This window comes from Indicator indicator, chromosome 17 (genome assembly GCF_027791375.1).
Source record: "Indicator indicator isolate 239-I01 chromosome 17, UM_Iind_1.1, whole genome shotgun sequence".
In the NCBI taxonomy this organism is placed as follows: domain Eukaryota; kingdom Metazoa; phylum Chordata; class Aves; order Piciformes; family Indicatoridae; genus Indicator; species Indicator indicator.
The window spans coordinates 9934033-9959719 of NC_072026.1; the positions used below are offsets into that span (position 1 = coordinate 9934033).

The 25687-nt window shown below is 40.2% G+C and overlaps 1 protein-coding gene across 1 annotated transcript in view; it reads right to left on the reverse strand.

Annotated features, from left to right (window-relative positions):
* The window catches only part of IL1RAPL2 (interleukin 1 receptor accessory protein like 2), a 359025-nt gene that overhangs the window by 156269 nt on the left and 177069 nt on the right, over nucleotides 1-25687 (reverse strand). The window contains exons 3-4 of the mRNA XM_054388687.1: nucleotides 11030-11216; nucleotides 4755-4908 (exon numbers count right to left, since the gene is read on the reverse strand). Coding sequence (XP_054244662.1) covers nucleotides 4755-4908; nucleotides 11030-11216 — 341 coding nt within the window. The remainder of the gene's footprint in view (nucleotides 1-4754; nucleotides 4909-11029; nucleotides 11217-25687) is intronic.

Sequence of the window (25687 nt, forward strand, 5' to 3'; positions counted from 1 at the left end):
AAAGCTATTGAAACATTGCTATGTATCAGACAGAGGGCATTGGCTGGTAGGGTTAGGGAAAGTGGGAAGTTGCCTAAATTGCATTTCAAACCCAGCATTACTCTTTTGTCTTTGTATTTTTCTTTTTATCTGGATAGTGCAATTGTTCTTCAAGAAACACTGGCTTTCAACAATACTAATTAAGATGCTCATGAGTTCTGATATTCCCAAGCATGGCAATTTTATTAAAAACTAATGAATTCTGATATTGTTGATTATCTGTAACTTTATATTCATATGTTCGTTTTTTTCTATGTGAGTGCACTCTAATTTATGATCTAATTAAAAACTGAGTTTCTGTTACATTTTTAAGCTTTAGAACTCGGGATCACAGTTGCTAATCTCATTTGGTTTTCCATGACAGAACTGCAAAGAGGAAAAGTGAAAAGGTATGTGTGTATATATATTTTTTTCCCTACACAGACTGAAGGATTACATGTTATTTACTAACAGATAACACTGTTGTTATTTCTTTAGCAAAAAAGGCTGACAAGACTTGTTTCACATCTGTCTGCATAATATAACAAACCCATGAAGATGATGAAAAAGCTGTTTTGTTACTGTTAATGCACCCAAACACCGAGAATTCGACAGTGCTCATTAGTGCTGTATTGTAGCTCAGGGTTTTGTCCCTATAAATATTTTGTGTCAAAATATTTTTCAAATATACTCTAGGCTGCAATCCTTTTTCTTACAACCCCAAAGAGGTTGTATAACCTCTGAAGCCTTTTGTCATATTAATCACACTTGCCCATACCTTAACCATCAAAGCCATACAATAACATTGCTAGCCACAGACAGTACTCCACTTCCTCTTTCTACAAATGCCATTTTACCTGCTTGGTTTGTACTCTGCTTATCAACTAATACAACTCACATCTCTTTGCCTTTCTCACTGTGGCCAGGCATTATACTGATGGTTTTCAGTACCCATCTATGATTCTAGAGGTCTTCTAACAGCTAATATCATGTCTTAGATGTAGAAGGGAGGCTTCTGCTCTCCTTCTTCTGCCTGCGACTAACTGAGCCACTGAGATCTTCTGTTTAGGTCTGCAAAAGCGAGAAGGCAAAACTGGATCTGAGGAAAGCAGTGCCTGAGGACCAACACATGCTGTCCTTGCAGCTCCCTGGCACAGCCACAGCCACTTGGGCAACTGCCCTAACACTGGCACAGGAAGTTGAGGCAGCACTTTCTAATAGCTCTAATGACTTCACTGGAAGATCACTTAAATAATCTCTGGATAACTAGCTAATGAGAGCAGAGCTTTGCCCCTAATTAAAAGTCTTACCTAGCAGACTTTAGTTGAAATTACTGATTAAGTAACACTGATATAAATACCAAATACACTGCCATTCTTCACTTAGTCCACCACTACTCTCTTGTCTGCAATTAACTTTGATAAGGCTGCCTTGTGGGATCACATCTTCAGTAAAGCTGCTGCATTAGTCTTGGATATCATTAATTCTTCTGATTACGTTTTCCAAGAGCAAGTTAAAATGGTACTTTTGGCTCCTGCACCTTAAAATTTTCCAGAAGCTTTCCATTATTCCAACTTCTGTTATGTCATCACTGCATTTATTCTGATTTCAGGTTTTACTCTCTAAATGCCCATACTTGCACTGACCTATGAATATCAGTTATTTCATATTGCCACTTCTATAACCACCAGAATCTCCAAAAAGGACTAAAACTCTCATGTACTAGAGCTGATACAACTTTTTAAGAAGTGAAAGTTGCTTGTCTTAGAATGAAGAGATAAATAACTTAATTGACATGACTGGTATTTTGAGCATTGTGTACTTTGCAAATGCCTGGAAGACTACAGGGAATCTAATCCAGCTTCTTCTCTCTCTCCTTGGCAATGCATCTCTCCTTGCTTGAGGGAATTGTGGAGTTGTCTGTTTCAGAATAACTCTTTAATAACAATTTCAGGTTACCATGGCTGCCAGCACCAGCCCACAGAGCCTCACTGTTCAAAATCTGTATTGTTACAGGAACTCAGGCACTTGCCAATAAATACCAATTCAGGGATGTTAATAAGTAGTGGCCACAGAAACAGCATTAGAAAATTCCTGCAGAAGGAAACAGTAGGCAAGACCCTTTTCTCCACATCTCCATTGCAGGCTAGCACAGACAACTCCACCATAGCTTCACAGGTAAGCCTTCAGCAGTATTTGTTAACAACGATTTACAAAGACCAGCAGGCTCAGCAGTCTGAGCCCTGGTCACACCCTAGCTCCTCATGGTACCATATTCTAACAAGAATGCAACTTTCAGACAGGTGAATAATGTGGCCCAGTGCACCAGCAATCCCACTGCACGAAAGATGTGGGCATACTGGAACAAGCCTGTGATGGGCCACAAAGATGATTAAGGGACTGGAGTACCTATTAAATGAGGAAAGGCTGAGAGAGCTGGAGTGGGTTGGTCTGGAAAAACAAAGGCTCAGGGAGATCTTACCCATGTGTATAAACACCTGGTGGGAAGGTGAAAGGAAGACGGTACCAGACTGTTCTCTGTGTGCCCAGTGAAAGAATAACAAAAGAAATTTCCTTTAAACAAGAAAATATTTTTTTTACTGCAAGGGTGGTTGAACACTGTAACAGCCTTGCCCAGAGATGTTCTGGAGTCTGAATTCTCAGAGATAATCAAAACCCAAGCGGGCACAGCCCTGGGCAGCGTGCTGTGGCTGATTCTGCTTGAGGTGGAAGTTACGCAGGAAGATTTCCAGAGGTGCCTCCAACCTAGGTCTGCACTAGGTGCAGAGAAATCACTCTCAGGATATGTGCACCAAAACTGACACCAGTACGGAGTTTTAATTCTGGCTTCCTCAAGACACATTCTTCAACAAAGTCCCTGAGTGTGTCACATACTTGCTCCCAGCCTGTGATCTGATCTGCTTCAGGACCCTCCACCCAACGTGATGAGCCACACAACACAAGTAATCCTCTGCTGTTTGCTGTGTGAGTTTTCTTTGATCTCTCCACCATAAAGATTGAAACCCACATGCACATAAAATTCACCAACAGTAGCAAAACAGAAACAGGAGAAAGAAACTTGAAGAAGCACCAAGCTGTAAGAGAATATGTTTCCATTAATCCATATTTTCAGGTTGTCATAAACTTGCTAGCCTTTGCAAGAGATCTAGTGAGATTAAATCAGCAAACATGTAACATCAGATATGTCTCCCAAACACTTTAACCTGGAAAGCATGTTTAATAACACACCTTTTATAATATAGAGAAATACAATTTAATATGAATTTCACACTAAAACACAAGCAAAATAATCTCCTTGTTCCCAAGCAGTTTGCAAAAAAAGAATATTTGCATATTCTATATTTAAATTTTTAATAATTCAGGTTGTAAACATTTTTAACAAAACAAGTAACTTTATAGTTAGTTTAGAACAAATTAAATTGTGAAGGATGAATATACACACTGTTCAAATAATGAAGAGAACATGTAAGGTCTAGCAAGGTCATGATGAGAGGGAGACCACAGAATATCTGTTATCTGAAGAATATCCATCAGGGGGCATTGAATTAGATGCATCATATTTTCACTTTGTCAAACTTAGTTCATATTCTGGTTGAAGACCAGCATAGAAGCTAGGATAGCAACTATCCACAAGGCAGGTATTATATCTTCATTTGACAGATCTGGGGTCAAGCAGGTCAAATCAATACTTTAGAGACCTGTCTGTGGTCAAAAATGGACAACAAAGAATTGCATGATATATGAATCTGGCACACAGGAAAAAGAACTCATTTAAAAGGAGGAATAATGCTAAGAATAGAAAAAAACAGATTTCAAATGGAAGAATTGTATTTCAAGAAATATCATGTGGGCTAATACAATTTAATGTAAGAAAGTAGCATTCTATTTATCACTGTTTTAAGCAGGGCTCCATTTTAATGTTGAAACAGATGGGAAAATACCTAATCATTTGTTTACACTGTTTTGTGCAAAAGGCTGAAAAACACTCCATTGTTTTCAAATACTTGCAAAGTTCCACAGACACTGAAGGCAAAATAATAATTACAGATATCATACTGCACAGTGAAATGGAAAGGGATCAGCAATATCTTGATAAGCAACACTATTTTACTCATTCATTTCTGGTATCTGACAAAAAGAGACAGAAAAATACTGTTGACTAGTAGATTAATACATGGTGTCAGAAACACACAATGTATGACCTCCTGATAAGGAGATTACTTTCCTCCTGATTCATTCTTGGAAGAGAACCAGAGAAGTTTATCATCATGACTGAAACCAAAGCTTAAAAACATGGAACAATCACACACACACAAAAAAGTGATGACTTAATGTGGCTCTTTTAGTTGCGTTCTGCTTTAAGACAAACTGCATTAAAAGCCTGTTTTACAGCTTCACTCAACCTTTCCTTTTTCTATCACTGAAGACAAAACTGGAGTCTGAATTACTTCCAGCATATTAGTGAGGAATTTGGTCTGCTCCACCTCCTGCTTTATAACCAGCATTTCCAGGTTTTGCACAGAGCAAAAGGCAGAAATAGTCTTGTGTGGAGTTCATAAGATCTTGATATAAATTCCTCCTAGTTTGGGACTTGGCTATTTGGATTTGTTTTGGTCTTATTCGTATGAAATAGATTCACTGACATGTGAAAATCACTGGTTTTTGTTATTTGAAAGATTTTTTTCTTTTATTGGCTTAGAAACAAAGATTCTTACCAGTAACCTTCAATTCCACTGTTCTTCGTATAACCTTGCCTTCAAACTTTAGTTCACAGGTATAATTTCCTCCATCTTCTTCATGCACCTCTTGTATTAACAGAGTATTTCCCTTCTGAATTACAATGCTTCTCCACATCTTTGGCTTACATTCCTGTAGAAAAAAAACACATTTCCAAGCGTGACAAGGGACACTCTTGCCTGATCAGATTTTCAGCATTATACAGAAGTAAGCAACCATCTTGACATATTTTGCAATTCAAATTAAAACATAATTTCAGAAAGTACAAAGATCTGAAACCGGAATTAATTTGAAGACAGAAATTAAACAGAAAAGTTTTTAAGGTTCTGTAATTCCTGCTGTATCACATGGGCCATGTTTAATATGTGGTGCCCCAAAGCAGTGGTTAAGTTCCTTTTCTTGTCATGATGAGCAACTGCCAAGACCTCCTCCTTAAGATGGACCACTAAAATACATTTCTGTTTGAAGGGAGTAAGGGCAACATCTGTTAAAGTGTCAGCCTGAAGACAAACTTTACAGAGTCTCAAGACTAGCAGGAGACCAACAAAAGAAACACAGAGAATAGCAGCAGTTTTATGAGCAAGAGAATTCAGGAAGCCTGGTTTCCTTATGATCTTATCACACTATCACAGCATATCAGAGGTTGGAAGGGACCTTAAGAGATCATCAGGTCCAACCCCCCTGCCAAAGCAGGATCACCTAGGATAGTCCACACAGGAATGCATCCAGGTGGGTTTTGAAAGTCTCTAGAGAAGGAGACTCCACAACCCCCCAGGGGGAGCCTGTTCCAGTGCTCTGCCACCCTCACTGTAAAGAAGTTTCTCTTCATGTTGAGGTGAAATCTTCTATGTTTTAGTTTGAACCCATTGTTCCTTGTCCTATCCCTGTGTACCACCCAAAAGAGCCTGGACCCCTCCTCCTGACACCCACTCCTCAGATATTTATAGACACTGATCAGATCCCCTCTCAGTCTTCTCTTCTCCAGACTAAACAGCCCAGGGATCTCAGTCTCTCTTCATAGGGGAGATGCTCAAGTCCCCAAATCATCCTTGTGGCTCTCCATTGGATTCTCTCCAGCAGGTCTCTGTCTCTCTTGAACTGGGGAGTCCAAAACTGGACACAGTATTGCAGGTGTGGTCTCACTAGAGCAGAGTAGAGAGGTAGAAGAACTTCCCTAGACCTGCTGGACACATCCTTTCTTGATACATCCCAGGATCCCATTGGCTCTCCTGGCCACAAGAGCACATTGTTGTTCCATGGAGAACTTGCTGTCCACCAGCACTCCAAGGTCTTTCTCTGTGCAGCTGCTTTCCAGCAGGGCAGCCTCTAACCTGTACTGCTGCCTGTTGTTATTTCTCCCCAGAGAAATGTTGTTATTTGGTGCCTGTTGTTATTTCTCTTAGAATCATAGAACGGTTCAGGCCAGAAGGGACCTCCAAATGTCATCCAGTCCGACCTCCCCACAGTCAGCAGGGACACCCTCCACTACATCAGGTTGCCCAGGGCCTTGTCGAGCCCCACCTTGAACATCTCCACGGAAGGGGCCTCAACCAACCTCTTCTTTCTCATTGCTGGCTTCTTTGGCACTCATTGAACTTTGATTCAGCCTTTGCCCATTATTGGGCTCTTTGCGGCATCACCTCCATGTGTGTCTTCTGATGAAGTACATGGTACTGATGGACTGCATCTCTCACTGACTTTGCCATGCAGACCTTAGCTGCTCTTTGGCAGATCTAGGTTCATCCTATGTATTGCAGTCCTACTGAACAGTGCTGGAGTCTGCCTGCACACAGGGTGACACAGTGCAAGAACAGGTTCTCCCTTTCCTACCATACTGTATCCTTGCAGCCAGAGCAGTGACCTTCCACACTGACAGTACTCGTAATTGAATTCATCTTGGAATGCCCTGATCTAAAAGCACAGGCACAATCTGATCACTGTCTCTTTAAAATGATACCTTAAGATTATATATTTATTGTCCCTGAATAACTTTAACATTAAGCCTGTTCTGCCTGCAGACAAAAACATGCTTTTCTCAGTTCTCTAAAACACTCAGTACTCTCAACAGCTCTGGCTAATTCTATACCCAGAGCACACAAAGTAACACAAGGACACAAGTATCTTTAATGCCTCTCCATACCCTCTCAAGGTGACAACATGGAATAAGCTCTCAGACAGCAACTAACAATCTTGCATCAGTTACATCAGGCTCAGCAGCTTCAGAGATTCCTGTAAATATCCCAGGCTTATGCCCCATTTTCTGCTTGGCTGCAACAGCAGTGTCAGAAATAGAGCAAACAAAATAGAGCAAAGCTTTATCTTAAAACAAGCAAACAAGAAAATACACAGACATGTAAATATATTGTATGAAGCAAGAAATCAAGAGTAACACAAACAGGCTTTTTTCATAGGACTCCATACACATTCCAAATCCACAATGTCAGAGTTTAAATTAAAGCATCATAATAAAAAAAATTAAAAGATGGAACTGTGAGCCTCTGGCCTTGCATTTGAAAATGGAACACTGAAGCATTTCTTCTTATCCCTAGAAGGACAAATTCAGTTACAATGGGCACAGGTTTGGAATTCTGAAACTGTGCAACACTACTGCAGGTAAGAGTGTGCGGGCTACCTTTCTGTTTCCAAAGTACAGCTGGAAAGTGTAATCTTACCTTGTATGTGAACTTCAGTTAACAATCACAGAGAATGATCAGAATACAGATCCTATATGCTGTCTAACAGGAATCAGAGCTTATTTTTGCTACTAAATTGCACTGACAAGGCTTGAGACTCAAGCAAGACACAGATCTGAGCTGGAAAATGTCTGATTTGCACTCAGTTTTTAAGCCCTATTTAAAAGTACATCAACCACCTACTTGGAGTAACTAAATCTGAACACTGGGCAAAGAATATGATTCATTTCCATTCAATCCTAATTTAGAAGGAACACAATGTCCAGAATACACAAAGAAAGAATATTTCAGACATGGACTTTTCCAGCATGAAAGACCCTATCGTATGCTACCAATTTTATATTCTCTATCTTATTTTTAAAAAAATATAGGAGTAAAGAAACTGAAGAGATATTTCCATCCACTTTATACTTTTATATCCCAGATGTTTGTAATAAGCAGGGTTACATGTTTATTACTACAGGGATTAATGATGAAGCACAGTGTGCTATTGTGGCTTTACAGAGATATTGTTCTATCGGAATTGCACCACTGATTTCCTAATTGTTTCTTTTCCTATCTACTTAAAACACTTCATATTAAAAACTATTTGTAAGCCTTTCTTTCCTAAATTTCAGCTAATTAATTTTTCTTCTACAGCCTATGCAGGCTTTCTAAATATATGTCATAAATGCCTGGTTTATCTGCCTGTTTTTCAAAGACTAATTTAATACATAAAACTAAAAGCAAAAAAAGGGGAGAAGCTGAAAAATCATTATAATTTGTACCTCAAGCAAAAAAAAGTCCAAGAAACAAATCCATTTAAAAAATAATCTAACTAGTCTTCATCTTGTGAAAACAACTAAGATTTATGTTCAGAGATCTGCTAACCTCTCTAAAAAGGTAAGCACACTCAATTGTGTAACTGTCACTTGTTTAATCCATTCAATGCTCTTTTCAGCTTCTGCACCATGTTTACCTGCAGGAGGTATCTGAAAGTTTCTTTTTCTAGCCTCTTTATTCTCCTTAGATATCTTAAACGGTTTGGGTTTTTCTCCTGCCAATAATTAAGTTGTGCTTCTTTTTCTTTTCCTTGAAATGAATGTCAACAGCATGTCAACAACTCTAGTTTTTGTAGGGTAGATAACAACTACCCGTCCTTCACCTGACGTTTTGATTGCTTTCACAGCCCTTCCTTCAGCCCAACAGTAGAAAAGAGATGGTGGAAATGGATTAAAACTCCACATTCCAGACATAATACACCTTTTCCTCTGCCAGTTGGTTTTTCATGAAACTGTGCTTATTGTTAAATCTCGTCCATTCAATCATAGAAACACAGAATTGTCATGGTTAGAAAGGACTTCAAGGATCATCTAGTTCCAACCCCTCTGCCATGAGCAGAGACACTTTCCACTAGACCAGGTTGCCCAGAGCCATATCCAGCCTGGCCTTAAAAACTCCCAGGGATGAGGCTTCTACCATCTCTTTGAGCAACTTGTTCCAGTGTCTCGTGCCTTGACACATACATTTGCTTCAAAAAAACTCCTCATGCTTCTCGTGAAAACACATCTAACAGACATAACACAGTTGTGTGTACATCAATGGCATTACTTGTGTAAATCTTGAAATATAAATTTCATGCAATGTAATTCTATCCAGAAGTGAAGTTGACACTACTGTTAAAACAATCCCTCACAGCAAATGTTTTCTTACTTATTGGGTGTGCACATGAAAATCTGTGCAGCCATAATTACTTTAAGAACATTTTAAAATTACAGTTAACTCCCTGTAAATTTATGCACTTATTTGCTCAAGATTTTCTAATCCCTCATCACAGAGAAGCTTTTGGAAGGCAGTGCGAGTCTTGTAGATCAGTGGACTTGCACCATTACTGTCTTGTCACAAGTCCAAACTCCTCAACTACCAGAGAACTGGCAGGTTCTCATGAATACAAGGATTTCTCTTTCCAGTCAAAGGTATAAAGAAGGAACCCTCCTCATATTTATTTATCTGCTGTTCAATTCTGGACAATTCATGCTGTCTCTCTGGATCAAAGCCTTTTCTAAATATTCCAGCATAATGCAAGGGAATTACCCCCAGTGCCTCTGGAGCAGATTTACACAAGCTGGTTGATTATACCTTCAGGTATACATCCAACTCAATCACAAAGGTAGAGGAGAAAAACTTGAGGATCCAGTGTGCTACAGCTGCAAACAGATGCTTTTCCAGAAAACAACAATAAGATCCTAAGGTGGAATACCACAACTCTTCAGGAGAAGAGACCTGCTTTTTCTTACACACGTTGCCTCACGCAGCACGATCTGAAGTCTCAGACTTTGGCTTGTAGGGGTCAACCCCAGTACTCTTCACATGATGTTGAAATCCCAATAAATATATATTTTGCAGAAACTGGACTTTGCAATTTTGAACAGGCAGACTTCTATTAACAGTTAGCACATAATATCCTCTAAAATATTTTTCAAGAAAGAGTTTCAAGGGACAGCCTGACATACACATCTTTGGCATAACATTGACATTTCACACTACTGAGCCTCCTGATTCAGGTCCAGATAACATAGGCATTGTCTAAGAACTGAACTGATAGCACCTTGTTAATTATGGATAAGGAGGTAGATGTAGTAGGTTATTCTGCTAACGTTTCTTCTCATTATCAACCTAGATTAAAGGTCATCTGCTTCAGCTGCCTCATTGCTGTCATCCAAGCACATCAATTCTGTTCAGTTTCACCACAGTGCTGACTTGTCAGTCAGCTGTCACACCCCAGCTTGGTGTCGCACAACCTGTGTCTGAGGCCCAGACAGCACATGGGGGTACATGGAACAAAGACACTTCCATTCCCTGTCTTGGTCAGCACGAAACATCACTGACATGGGGTTCTAAGTGCATCTTCCTTAGACTGGTTTCTTTTCTATGAGAGCTGAAGATCATTCCTGCCAGACCTGCAGCATGGTCTGGCAAAAAACCGAGATCTTCAGTGATCTGGTATTCAGTAAGACCTAAGTAGATTGGGGAAGAAACAGCTCCTCTCTGATACTCTCTCTTCTCCAAAATTTTAGACCTAACTGAACACTTACACGTTATGTATGACTAGCACTGAAGATATCCACCCATATGGTGAGAGAAACAGCTTTATGTGAACACTAATACTTTCTACATATGAACACTAATACTTTCTACTAACAGTGGGTCATGGCACATGTCTTCTTTCTGTAAGATGGAACATGTGAGATTTCTGTAAAAAAGGGAAATACATGACAACTTTTATAATTGTTCTTTTCTGATGCAACCTGCTAATGAAGAAAAAAAGTCTGCAGCTCGGCATATACTACTTATCTCACACAAAATAACTAGCCCTAAAGAACATTTATCATCCTCACTGATGCTAATTCCTGTACAATGACTGGGTAGTGCTTGTACTTTAGCTTACTTCTGTAACACTGGGAGAGCATCCTCCAGACCAGACACAGACCACTGCATGATTAGAAAAGGCCCTCCCTAAGCCTCAGACTGCAGACAATGGAAGTTCTGTACAGTTTCAGCACAACATCAGTAAGACATACCTTGTACCACACCACGTCCGGCTCTTGACTGGCTGTTTTGTAATCCTCAATATCAGGACAGGAGATTGTCTTTCTCTTAGTGACTTCTGATTTTTCCAGATATCTGATCTTGCTGTTGTAGCAAAGCCCAGATTCATTCTCAGCTACTGTCAAGGACATGGACACCTTCATGCAATAGGTTGAGTTTCTGTGGGAACAGAAAGGTGCTTTCATTTATCCTATCTCCTTTTGACCATGTTTGCCTCAGCACAGTGAGTTTGTTTGTTAAGCTCTCATCTTCAAAAACACTTCAGTGACATTAAAGTGCTGGCTGTTGTGCTCTGCATTTCCAGCACAGAGGGGTTACCAGGAAACGTAAAGGCTCATGGCCGATTTACTATGAAGACTCCTGTAGAAATTTTGTTGACAAGTGATCTAACCCAGCACAGCACCTCTTTTGAGCCTGCAAGTGTGCAAACCACGAACCTGTTGGCATCTCAAATGCTGGTCAGGATAAACTGGCTGATTTTCTTTGTGTGTCACACACACTCCTCCTCCTCTCCCTCTTCCTCTCCCAGAAGACTTCACTCCAGTACACACTGTTACACACTTGAGAGGAAGGGTTATGGGCTAGATGTTAAAGCAGATCATGCAGGAGGCACTCTTCCTCCAGAAGGAACTGCTATATAAAATCCTGTGATATTGTGGTGGGTTGCCCTGGACCAGCTGCCAGCCACTCAACCAGCTGCTCCCTTGCTCCCCCCCTAACAGGATGGGAAGGACAAAATAAGATGAAAAAGCTCGTGGGTCAAGATAAAGACAAGGAGATCACTTAACAATTAACATCATGGGCAAAACAGGCTCAGCTGGGAGAAATTATTTTAATTAATTGCAAATTAAAATAGAATTAGATTGTGTGAGAGATAAAGACAACTTAAAACACATTCCCCTCACCTCCTCCTTTACTCTTCCTCCCAAAGCAGGACACAGGATAGGGATGAGTTTTGTAGCTCATCCATAATGGCTCCTCTCTACCACCTCTTGTCCCCACACATTTCCCCTGCTCCAGTGTACACCACTCTGTGGCCTCAGGGGAGTCTCAGCTCAGTGTCTGGAACCTTTTCCCTCCTCCTGCCTGGCCCTCACTCTTTTTCCCTCATCCCTTAGAATCATAGAATCAACCAGGTTGGAAGAGACCTCCAAGACCATCCAGTCCAACCGATCACCCAGCCCTATCCAATCAACTAGACCATGGCACTAAGTGCCTCATCCAGGCTTCTCTTGAATGTCTCCAGCGATGGTGACTCCACCACCTCCCTGGGCAGCCCATTCCAATGTGCAATCACCCTCTCTGTGAAGAACTTCCTCCTAATATCCAGCCTATACCTCCCCTGCACAACTTGAGACTGTGTCCTCTTGTTCTGCTGCTGGTTGCCTGGGAGAAGAGACCAACCCCCACCTGGCTACAACCTCCCTTCAGGTAGTTGTAGACAGCAATGAGGTCTCCCCTGAGCCTCCTCTTCTCCAGGCTAAACACCCCCAGCTCCCTCAGCCTTTCCTCATACGGTTTGTGTTCCAGGCCCCTCACCAGCTTCGTTGCCCTTCTCTGGACACGTTCTAGTACCTCAACATCTCTCTTGAATTGAGAAGCCCAGAACTGGACACAGTACTCAAGGTGTGGCCTGAGTAGTGCTGAGTACAGGGGAAGAATAACCTCCCTTGTCCTGCTGGCTACAGCATTTTGCCTGTGAAGAGAGACTGAAAGACCTGGGGCTGTCCAGTCTTGAGAAGACTCAGAAGGGATCTCATCACTGTCTATAAAAATCTGAGTGGTGGGTGTCAAGTGGAAGGGGCCAATCTCTTTTCAGTGGTGTGCAATAATAAGACAAGAAATAACAGGTGCAAGCTTGAACATAGAAGATTTCACCTCAACATGAGGAGAAACTTCTTTACAGTGAGGCTGATGGAGCACTGGAACAGACTGCCCAGAGAGGTGGTGGAGTCTCCTTCTCTGAACACGTTCAAAACCCATCAGGATGCATTCCTGCATGGACTATGCTAGGTGATCCTACTTTGGCAGGGGGGTTGGACCTTATGATTTCTGGAGGTCCCTTCCAACCTCTCATGTACTGAGATACTTTCCCCAGGTCCTGCAGACCTCTGACAGTGCCTCAGCTCTGGCACCTAGGGCAGACAGGCAAGAAGTCAGACTGGTGATTATATGGGTAGATTTTAGCTTTAAAATCTTGAAAAATGTAATCCCTTAGCACTTGCAAACCATTGCCTGCTCTGCTACCAAACAGCCCTGACAGCTAAATCCAGATTACAAGCTACACCTAGTTTTTCTTAATAACAGGGTAAAATAAATACAACCAACCCAGCTTCTGTGTCTTACAATCATGAAAAATACATTAAATTCCTTCAGACTTGCATCTTTAGCAGACATACAACATGTCTGTTACAGACACACTCTGTCTATATCAGACACACAATAAACCCCCTCCCAAACTGATGTTTGTTGTGGCGTCACTGTGAAGCATTTGCACTTTGCACAGGATCGTTGCAACCCAGACTGCCAGCTTCTGCCCTTCACTAGGTGTGACAACAAACTACAAAGCACAAGTGACAATATAATGAAGCTCTTCCTCCCATCATGCATCATTTTGTCATTTTCATCAACTGCCCCACTACCAAAAAAGCCTGGAGTAAAACCAACATGATGGGTGGCTACTCCCATCAAAGGGAGTTCTGGGGAGCTCTTGCAGATGTTGCAGCTTTGCCACTGCCTCCTCCCATTACAGCTCTATTGCAAACTGGTTTAGCTCTGCATCACTAAAGTGGCACAGTAGACAAAACTGCCTTGTGCACCTGGAAAGTGATCCATCAGTCAATCCCTGATGCTAATGATGCTGGCTGCTTACTCCCTTCAGTTAAACTCAACACGATGTTTCTATTGTAAAAAAAAAAATCCAACATGCTCCACAACAAATCTTTTCTTGCACAACGTTTCAGCATGTCACTCTGTCACATGAGCCTCTAGTTACCAAAAAATGAAAAGGTCTACAGGGACACTTCATAGTGGCACTAAGCTGCATGCTAAACAAGAGCTGACAAAACAATGTGCAAATAGCTTCTTGTCAAAGGTATGTCATGAGCAGGTATTGTGGAAAGAGATATTTGCAAGGCAAATCTGCAGGCACTCTTCAGAATCCTTCCATTTTCAGCTTCATTAATGTCATGTATTCAGCAGAACCACAGACTTCCTTCTTCTCTCTCCCTTCTCTTCCAAATGCCACCTGTACGTTTATGTAATCAAACTGGAGGATATTTTCTCCATCCCCCACCTCAGAGTGGAAAGGCTCACTCTGCACACTGCCATGATGTGTTTCAGTTGCGAGACTATAAAAAAGTCTCATTCTCACAAACTGCCCAAAATGTATTCTTTTACCTGAAACAAAAGTTCTCTGGACTGAAAAAAATGCATCATTTTGGCCAGGCTTTTCAGAAACATGTACATTATTTAGGGAACACAAGTCAGCTTTTTCTGAAATTACTTGCTTGTGAAAAGGGTTACATTTTTTGTAGGAAGAAAACAAAATATATAGGGAAAGTTTCAGTGCCTCCTCATACAGCACTGAAAACCTACAAAATATGAATACAGCCACTCACTATGATCAATAGTAATCAACCAGTAATGATTATTTAACATTCCTGAATGAATACTAGCATTAGTGAGTGCAAATAAGGCCACATGCACTCAGTAATAATGATCCAGGCTAATAACAGTTTGTCCATTACTTGGTGTTATTTAATAGTGTTGGTTTTTCCTGCTAACAATCTTGCATTATTTAGAATGTATTTTGAACAGTGCTGGAGGCTACTTCTATTTAAAATGCTTCCTAGAACCACAACCTAAAAAAAATGTAGTATTCTTTTCATTAGTTACAATTAGAATTGAGTAAAATCAAGAAAACGAAGTGCCTGGTGAGTACTATCACTTTTGTTCACGCTCCGTGACCAAGACAATAAATCCATTCAGGCTCATGATGAAGAAAGCCCTCACTAAGTCAACAGCAATAGACCTGAAAACTTGATGAATGCTTCCTCACCAACCACTCACTTTTAGTGATGCTTCTGGCAATTCAGAAAAGGACAACTTGTGCAGCAATTCCAGTGATGAAGAAGCAGCAGCCTTCCTTTATTATAGCCCATTCAGGATAACAGCTATATTTCAGTCATGTGTAAAAGGAAACAGCAGTTTTCCCAGCCTCACTGTTTTTCTCAATTTTGGGGCAAAATGCGTGAGCCAAAGTTTGTAGAAGACATGAGCCATCCCTCCCTTTTTAGGCAAGCTGTTTCCCAGGATAGTATGGACTTCATCACTCAGTCCTCTGAGCAGGTAATGGGTCTGTGATGACTTTCTTGGAGACTCCCATGGCTACCATTTTTCCCATCAACTCAGATGCTACAAGACAGAGCTTCCTAGAAAGATACATTCCCTTTGCATTAACCAGAAGATTACCATGAAATTCATTCTATGCAAGAATTAGTATTTGAATCTGTTAATTTTCCTACACAATAAAAACCCTTGTAGTTTGAACTGTAGTTTGCAGGGTAAAATGTGCACTTCATTTGGTCTCACTGCCACGTGGGACCATGATGTCTTCGCTCTCTGGTGGGGCCAGTGCCACGAAGGGGCTCTCTAGAAGGTGACAGCTTGAGGGAGGAGTAAGAAAGAGAATTGCAACACAGTCAGTATTCACTACAGCATTGTTCTTACCATCTGGGTAAACATACAGGAATATTATGTTCAAGCAGGTCACTGAGGTGATGGGAACTCACCTACAGAAGTCCCTCAGGAGCCCAGAGAGATGCTGTGCTGCGAGGGATTCAGTTCTTTCTCTCTGATTGTTTTCTGGACCTCTCTCTCTACAAGAATTCTCCTTGATAAGCTGCATTTAACTTCTTTATGGTAAGGGTATTTGTTAATTATTTTTTTGTGCAAAGGTGTGGAGACTGACTAGCATGACTCCTACGTTTATTGCTTTTCTTCTTTTAAAAGCTAAACAGATGGTCTATGAATTATATAAAAAGAAGATCCAATTTTTTTTCTCTAGGACACAGTCATGGAGCTCGGTGGGGGAGGTGAATGCTCCCAGAGGTTTGCAGACTGGCAGGAAAGGTTCCACAGAATCACAGAGTCATTATGACCATACTTAACAAGAAAATCTCTAACAGAAGAACAGATAACAATAGCAAAGCCATCAACTTGGGTTTGTCATCAGAATTGGTACCTGAAAGGACTAAAAAGGAAGGAGGTGGATGCTGGAGGGCTTGCAGTGGTGATCTCAGTATTCTGAGGTCAGGTAAGAAGAATTGTATATAAGAAGAGAATATTGGAACCCAAATGAAGCTGGCCAACTGCAGACAGCCCACTTTCCACATGTAAAGGAAATAAGCCCATGAGTCTGAAACTGGGTCTTTTAATAATTTGTCTTTTCTGAAAGGCTTCCAAACCATTCATTTTCCCGGGGATTTGATTTCCAGTGGATTCCATTTCTGTAAGAGGTAGCAGTGGTCGTATGGGGAACACAAAGAGGGAAGAAAAGAACAAAGAAAAAAGTAAGTTTTATGTTTTCACACCAAAACTAAGATTTGTAATTCCCTATTTCAACAGACTAGTTATAAACTGGGCCTACTCTCTCAACTGGAAATGTGAAGAAGAATTTAGCTTTGCCAGAGTTCACAAAGCAGTTTCTTTTGTTCTAGTAGCAGGCATTTGTAATCCCCAGGCCACCTGGAACTGGCTCTGAACCACAAATTGAAGCCAGCTTAGAATCCAATAGAAAACCCCAGGGAAAACCAAGAGAGTTTTAACAGGTCTGAAAACAAATGCAAGAAAAATGGTGAGCCTGGCTGGACTTTGAAGCAGAGACAACAGGGAGAAATGGAGGATATAAAGAAATGGATAAGAAAAACATTTGAAATTGAAGTGTCTATCCTAAATTATTTTTCTTTTTTTTTTTTTAATTCAATTCATCATCCCTAAAGCTGAATTTAGAGGAAATATTCACCCAACTTTGGGAAAAAACTTTTTTTGGCCCTTGTGCAAAGCAAGGGTAGCTTGTTACAAGAGCCAAGTGAAAATGTCTTGTCCCTGGTATGCACAGAATCTTCCCCCTCGTTTATCAATTTTCTTATAAGAAGGAAGGAGACAGAAAAGTGGTTGAGTACTTTACATCTACAGGACCAAAAAAGAAAAAACAACCCTACATTTGAACTGCATATTTATGCAAGAGGATTTACAATTTTTTTTTCACTTGCAGATTCATTCTTCATTAAGTATTGGAGGTTTTATCACATTCTAAGACTTTCATCTTAGACCTAAGACTATGGTTGTAGACCCAAAAGCTGGAAAGTATATTTATCAAAGCAGTGCTCAGGGAAGAGCACAGCTCAGATTTAAATCTCTCACAATGTCCCTAAACACTCTGTCTGGTTTAATGACATTTTCACTGGCTTACTGAAATACTGACTGCAGGACTGTGTAGGTCAACCTTTATACTCATCTTTGTTCATTCTAAATCAGCAGCAATAACAGCACCAGAAGCACCACCACCATCTTTGTCCATCTGAAGTTCCACAGCCATTGATTCACTATCAGCTGCTACAGGAATGTGCAATGTTATCAGGTTCCAGACTTAATTGAGCATTTAATGGTTTTCTTCTCTATGTGAATTTTATAAATTTATCCCTATCTAAATTTTAGACTTCACATAATGGTTACACTGGTATCTGAGCTTGTTTTGCTCAGCTCAATGAAATCATGGCTTGGTACTGTGCTTCAAGAAAAATGAGTTCTTTATTATTTTTTTTTCCCCAGATCACACAAATGTAATATTTTTCTTTTTGAAAAAAAATATTATTAATTACTCCTTCAAGGTTTAATTCAAGTTTAAACTTATTTCTCAGTGACTACCACTCCTACATAACTGGGGTCACTGTCTGGAAAAGATGAAATTTCCACTTATGGAGTAAATCTCTACACATCACAAATGTTTCAGAGCATTTGGATTTTCTCATCTCAGTTTGTCAAGTGAGAGAGCAATGCCCAAAGTGGAACAATTCAACAGATGGTTGGCACTGTTATAGCTGCTCCTCAAACCACAGGCCAAGAGGTGCAGTGATTCTGCAGCTTGCATGTGTGCTACCTGCCTTTGGCACAACTCCAGGCATTCCTGCCTTGTATTGTGTTTGCTCATTGCAGTTATAATTGTAATTCTAATGCAAACAGCTACACATGAGAAGGAGAAATTCTAATCCCATGTTACCTCTTCTTTAACATTCAGGATTCAAGATGCTATTACTAAAAGCAAACAACGTCATGGTGGTATGATCTCAGAAAATGAAGTGCCAGATCAGGACAATGTTACAAATGCAATGTTCTTGCATTATCTCTACTTCCTTTGATCCTCAGCAGGGACTTGTGTTTGTGCTGAGCTAACCCATCACTGTTTAAAAATGTTTATTCTTTCTGTACTTCTTTTCTCCTAAGATTCAATCACTACACAGGAGTCACTAGAAACAAGGTGAGAATTTGAGCTTGACTAAAACACACTAGGTGTCCCCGAGGCCCATGTTTCACAGTGAAGAAAGTCTGTACCATTGCTATTCAAAAGAAACAACTTCTGAGCAAAGTCACTGAAAGGTAATTCTAAGAGGCTCACATTAACAACAGATTGATAAACAGATATCCAGGGATGTTTTCTCAAGTTAAACATCAGGAATACAGATCTCCCCAGAGGTACTTAAAAGCAAGACACCTCACCGTTTAGCCCTTTTTTTTTTTTTTCCCCAGACTTCTCAGGCTTCCTGGATACTGGGACACAAAAGAAAGGTATTCAGATCTGGCAGTTGAGTAGAGTTTCTCACAGTTGGATCTCTGTCACCAAAACTTAGACCAAAGTATAAACCAAAGCTGGACTTTGGCTAACATCCAGGGAAACGTGACACCAAAATGTCAGGATGTGCCTAGTACAGTCAGGGGTACAGTCCATAACAGCAGGCCATGATTTAAAAATTCATGGATAATCTCTACTATCACATTTCTTAAGTCTCTCTGAGAATAGTAAGTGACAGCCAGCCTGTTTTGCACATAGTTAAGGGTCAGGAGGAGTTATTTCTTCTTGAGTTGCCCTCATAAGTACATGCACTAGTCTTGCTGACCTCTGCTTCACAACAGGAGCAACTGAAAAACAAACACATCACCAGTCAGTCATTACAGCAGGGACTACTCAGGCACAGAGAGAAAATTTCCTGGCATTTAAGTTCAGTCACACAGGTCAACAGCATTCCTTGGGGTCTGGGAGATTTTTAGTCTTCTAAAATGACAGTTATTAGAAACAAATATAGAAAATGTAATCCAGAACACAGAAGAAACGCAGAAGCCAAAAGAACCCCAGTTATCTCAGCATATCACACCTAAGTTCATGTACTGTCTCATCTCTATCAGCTTCAGCACATCCTGTTCCAGAAGAAATTCTGTAATTGGCTGGGTTTGCTCTCAGGGAAAATTTCTTCCTTGCCCTTAGGAACTACAAGGCACCAATTTGCCCTACACTCTGCTACTGCAAATGACTAAGCCCTTTTCATTTATATCCCAATAATTTTCTATTAGAACTCTAGATATTACTGTTAAATTATATTGTCTTACTGAAAAGCCCCATTACAAATGACATAAATCTGAGGCACAGGGACAACTACTCCCAGGAAAGTATTAAGAAATCCCCTTCAAATAATTCAGAATTTGCAATACCCTGTTTCAGAGAGCACCAAACACTTTTGCCTTCATTTCTTTCAAACCACAGAGTGTGCATCAATGTTTCTACTCCTTTGTGCTTTTTTTTATTAGACACCTAGTACACAAAACAAAAGTTGTGCTCAGAACAGCCATCGGACTTGTCTGCATCGCTAAGCATCACTAAGCATCACTGATTTTGTTGCCTCAGGGGAAAAACAAAACAACTGTGAAGCACATCCATGTAAGTCCTGTCTTGTAGATGCAATGGGGAAAGGCAAGCCCCTCTCAGTTTATATAGGGACAACTGAGCATGTAAACCAGTGGATCAGTTATCAGGACATATAGGCAAAGCTATAATGAAGAAGCATGGAGTGAATATCCTGCAGCTGAGTCCTCCTGGCTGTGTCTTTCCGTAAGCATTTGCCAGAAAAGAAGAAATTATCCCCTGGGATCATTTAGTGAATACCACTTTAACTCCCTGTGATTCTGTCACCTTGTACTTTGGGCACGATGGATTTCCTCAGGAAATCTTCAGTTTCTCTCTCTGCTCACAGGAACCATACAACATTATTTACTGACATATTATAGTTACAGAGGGCTTGATATGGGTCTCAACAGGAATAGTACCTGGGCAAAGTACAGTCTCCTCCATTATTATTTGGATAACAGAAGGGAAAAGAAAGCTCCCTGACACACAGGAGAGGAAATGGCCGAGGAGAGCTGAACATGTCAGCAATGCAATACTAACTGCATGAGGAAGCAGTCACTCCATTTTGCCTTCTCCCCTTCCACCAGGCAAGATTTGAAGCCCATCAGGGACAGCATTTCTTCCACAAGCAACCAGTGACAACAAGGTGAAACATAACTGAAATAGTGCAGCATGTGGAGCTTTCACTATGATAATCTGTAGGAACTAGAAAGTAATGTCAGTCGTCAGTCATTTTAAAGGTACCTAAAGCTGGAATTTTACTATTAGGAAGAATGAAGAATACACGATATTCTCATTCTTGTGCATGCTACTGCAACAAGGAAGTCAGTGGATGCTCTCCAGCCAAAGAGCAACATGGGCATTCCTACCTGAAGCCCTGACTGATCCCACAGCCTTTCATCAACAGTAAACACTGGCTTTGAGAAAGACAAAGGATGGATATTTTCTCTTTTAAAGTTTTAGAGAAGGAGGGTGAGTGAGCAGAAATATACATATCACCAGGGAAAAGAAACCAATCTTTGTTTTTCTGCAAGTGGAAGTGTCAAAAGAACAGATAGAACTGATTTCTCTCAATAAAGACAATGTCATCAAAATGATTTGCAGCACCACCATCAGTTTTTACACCATTTCAGATAGAAAAGTAGAAGCATTCTGATTCTACTTTCCTCTGCATTTTGATAATGCAAAAAACATTACATCTCAGTAAGCTAGATTTTATTTTATCATGAATCAGATTGACTTTATATTCTACCCACTCTGCCACTGTACTCAAGTATTGAATACCATACATCACAGGGATTTTGTTTATACAAAACCAGTCACTTTTAATGTGGGAAATGCCACGCACTTTTAATGCATGATATTTAATGTTAGTGTCATACAGAACCTGGGAAGACTATACCATGCTGAATCCAGGCACTTGTTCTAAGCACGAAATTTAGCTGGCTGCTGAAGACACACCTGGGACAGTAAAGCCATGAAAGCTGATCACATACTAGTATCCAAGTCCAAGAGGCACTACATGTACTAGCTACTCAGATGTGCTCCTCTGGGACACCTGATGATTGAAAACACTAGCCTACTAAAAAGTACCATTTTTGGATCTTTTCATAGTAAGCCTAACGAAAAAGAACACTTATCAGTGAAACACATGGAAGGAAGTATTCTGTGACTAAACTGTAATTACAACACTGCGTTCAGAGGGATTTCAGGTACAAAATCACCTTTGTCATTAACAGTTGAGCAGTAAAAGTCAAAGCACCTAAATGAAATTTTGTAATGAGAAGATATTGCCACCAGCAAAATGAATGTCCATATGAAAACATATATTGTAAGAGCTATGAAAGGTGGCTGCAGATAAAGCGACCTCACCCTTACACATTTTTGCCTGATAATTTACTCCAGCTTTCCTGTGTGGTCTCTATTTGGGCCTGATAAACCTTCTTCCTTGCTTTTGTTTGTAAATCAGACATTCAGTACTCAGAAAAGTGGTGCAAGTTTTCCTGGAATGGTGGGTGCATACTGCAGTCCAGGTTGTAGGCATTTGAAACAAGTTCCTCAGCTCTGCATAGCACCCACTGAAGTGAGAGCACAAAGGTTATGCTGCAAATGAAGTTTTACTGACAGCCCCTCCAAGCTCTCTAAATCTGATTTTGATTTGCTGGTCATGTGCTCCACAGACATTCAGAAGCCAGAAGGCTTATAATCTACTATCAATCTATTTTATTACTGCTCAGAAAGTAATACCTCAATATATCACCACTTGCTTGGTAAAGGCTTGATTCTTCTGTGCATGTCCATAGTGATGCTGCTCTCCATTAAGAACTCTGCAGAAAGGGATAAAGTAAGGGAAAAGGAATACGCAGATTTCCTAACTTGATTTGTTGGCAGTTTTCTGGCATCAAATGCTGGCATTAAAGATCTACAGGCCTATTGCCTCACAGACATTCAAGACCCTATCTCCCTTGTTATTCTGCATCCTGTACAAAAATCAAGGCTTGGCCCTGTCAGCCAGGCTGGCAACCACGAACCTCCAATTCCTGCTTGCCCTGCATTTCCTGAAGCCCCAGACTTTCTGCCCTCCTGATTCACACTATGGAAACTGTGCTAATTCACCAACAGTTAATTAATAGCAAACATGCACTAATGTTTTACTCATACTGATGTTGCTCATGAGGTGCTTATTCAGTACTTCAGCTTATTTCAGAGCCGGGCTTTTTGTTGAGGGCAAAGGTGCAGCTAAACTATGCATAGATTTCTTCCCTCACTCATCATCTCTCCTTTCACCAGGTTAAGAAAACCCAGAACACCAAACCTCTGTAACAGAAATGCTGACAGCTTTATCTGCAAGCAGTATCGGTGGTTGCTGGAAGACTAACGGCATATGCAGGGCCTGCAGTGCAGAGACCTCCAGAACACAGCATTTCCCTATTGGGCAGCAAAGTCACAATACATATATCCCAGCATTTATTTGGGAACTGTAATGAAATACACATCTATCCACTAGCCAGGATAATTTCTTGAATACTACTGGATCTTGCTGTTGTAATATCCCTGATTTGGCACAGAAAAGGCACCTGAAAAAAAAAGCAAATCCGACTCAGCTAATACAGCTCAATCCTGAACTCTTTAAAAAGTCCCTGCAGAATCAGGATCCCTTAGTATGTGACAGTCATGCTTAACACTGGAGAAAAATACCACACTTTGGTTTGCATCTGTCAGCTAAACGTCAAAATGTATTGCAAGTTTTAATGCAGCACTAATTTCCTCCTACAACACCCCCCCACACACACATGCCTATGCAACAATGTCTAATTGCTTAATAAAGGAGAGGCAATCTTTAAATTGTGGTATCAGTGCTCTTCAGCCTGGAGAAGCAACATCTTTCATTAAGGCTGCTCTAATAGTCCTTAATTTTATTCAGTATTATGGGTTCATTTACAAAATAGACATTATGATTATTGAAATGACAATGCTGTGCAAGAAAGGATTTACTGCAAGAAAGGATTTACTGACACATTTAATTTTTACCTATCACCAAATCCCTGTTGTATCAATCTCCTGTTCATATCCACCCTTTTCTAGTAGCTTCTGAAAAATTCCTTCAAATTGCTTGAAAAATACTCATGCCTTGATGCTACAGGCACTTCTGAGCAACCAGAAATGTATTTTCTTGAAAAACAGGGTGAGTTTTTAGAATTTTGAAAAACCTTTTCAAAAACTATTAAATGCAGGGAAATGTGCAGCTGTAATAATTTGCCCCATACAGTTTTCTTATTTGCCACATTGTTTGTACTGGGGAAAAAAGTAACAATCCAGGGGAGAGTGAATTAGCATAGCTTTCACTATTGCCTGTGACATCCTTTATGCATGACTTGATGTTCAGTTCCTTTCTATCCAGAAGATCTCCCAAGCTCAAGAGTGTATCCTTTCTTTCAAGCCATTTCTTCTGGGACAGGGAACTTTTGTCCCCAGTCAGCCTCAGCACTGCATTCAAGTATCTCACTCTGTTGCATCCTTTGGCATAGACAAGTATGAATCTCAGACAGAACCATTCTAAGAGACTACAAGTACTTGGAAGCAGCGCTGGGCCACTGGGATACAAAAAAGTGGGATTTCACCCTTTGGGCAGCACCAGGGGTTCCTGTGTCTTTGTTGAATGGCTAGAAAGACATCAGCTTAGATTTGAATTTCTTCTGATTTTTTTTTCTTACAGAACCTAAATAAAAATTTGTTTGCTGAGAAACTTCAGAAGTTTTACATTTGTCTTGAACAAAACCCATTTTCCTCCCCACTGTTTTTCATTCAGCTACCAAACAAAAAGGCTCAACTATGCTTACAACTCTAAACCCAGCACTGCATGCTGATTGACACAGTCACCTCTTCATTTCCACTCTGTGGAGGTCTCTCTTCCTGTCTCTATTTGTTCAGTCTACAAAACAGAAATTGTTGTTTCTAGAAAATAAAATTATATTCTAGAATTACTGCTCCCATTTGTGACCTCTTCATTCTCACAAAGCAGATGAACCTGGTTAATGACTAAAACGCAAACATCTGCTTATCCCCCTCAAAAAAATAAAAGGATTAATAAAGCTGAAATTACACAGTTAATGGTGTGGACAGTCTACCACAAAAGTGTGATCATATTTCAGAACATTACATCTAGCTAGCTTTCAACGAAATTAAAATAAATTACTGTTGCTGTTTCCTCAGCTATTTTAAGCCACCTATGATTCCATAAACAATAATGGCAGGGATATATTACCCAAATTTTGGAAGAAAATAATTAATCCAGTAAAGGAAGAAATACAGTCTTTATATGTAAGCACTATCTAAATATTCTCCACTCTGACAGAAGCCTGAAAAGATAAAAAATCTCTAATTATATAAGAAAGTTGTAGCCAAAGCAGGAAAACCGCATAACCTACAGGGAAGATCTTATTGCTGTGGAATGCCTTCCAAAAAGCATGCTATATAGTTTTTATCTGGAAATAAGGAGATTGCATGAATTATTTAAGAACTTGCCCATTTGTTACCAAAACTACTATCATCATGGAAAAGAGTAGAGTGTTGTAAAATTTCCCAGAAAAAAAGCACGTCCCAGAATCTGATCCAAGATCAATTCTTCATTGTGCCCATAGGATTTGCATTGAAATTTCCAAGTGATTAAACTAGTAACTTGATTATCACAACAGTGACTCCCTAAGAAAAAAGTATAGCTCCCTTGAAAGATGTAAATCACCATCTTCCCATAACATTTCAAGATCGTGGAGTTCATATGACACCAACCCTGTGAAAGAGCATCCAATAAAAAAATACTTAACTCCAAAGGCTGCAACATAGACTTAAGAGTGAGTTTGGCAGGTGCAGTCGATATTTAAACTGGATGTTAGTCCCCACTATGCACCACAGCACAGGCTTTGATTCTAGTAGAGTTCTTCAGGACCAAAATGGATTGAGGCAGCAGAGGCAGGGCAGTAAGACTTAGCAGAGCAGGAGAGAGAACAAATTCTAGGCTCTGAGCAGTGCTGTTATTTTGCTGTAAGTATTCGAGATTAATCAAACTTGTGTATAATTTCAATATGGAACAGCAGAAAAGGATGAAGCAAGTTTCATTCTCTAAAACTAAATAGTTTAAACCCAAATCATATAAGGTATCTGTAAACTCTCT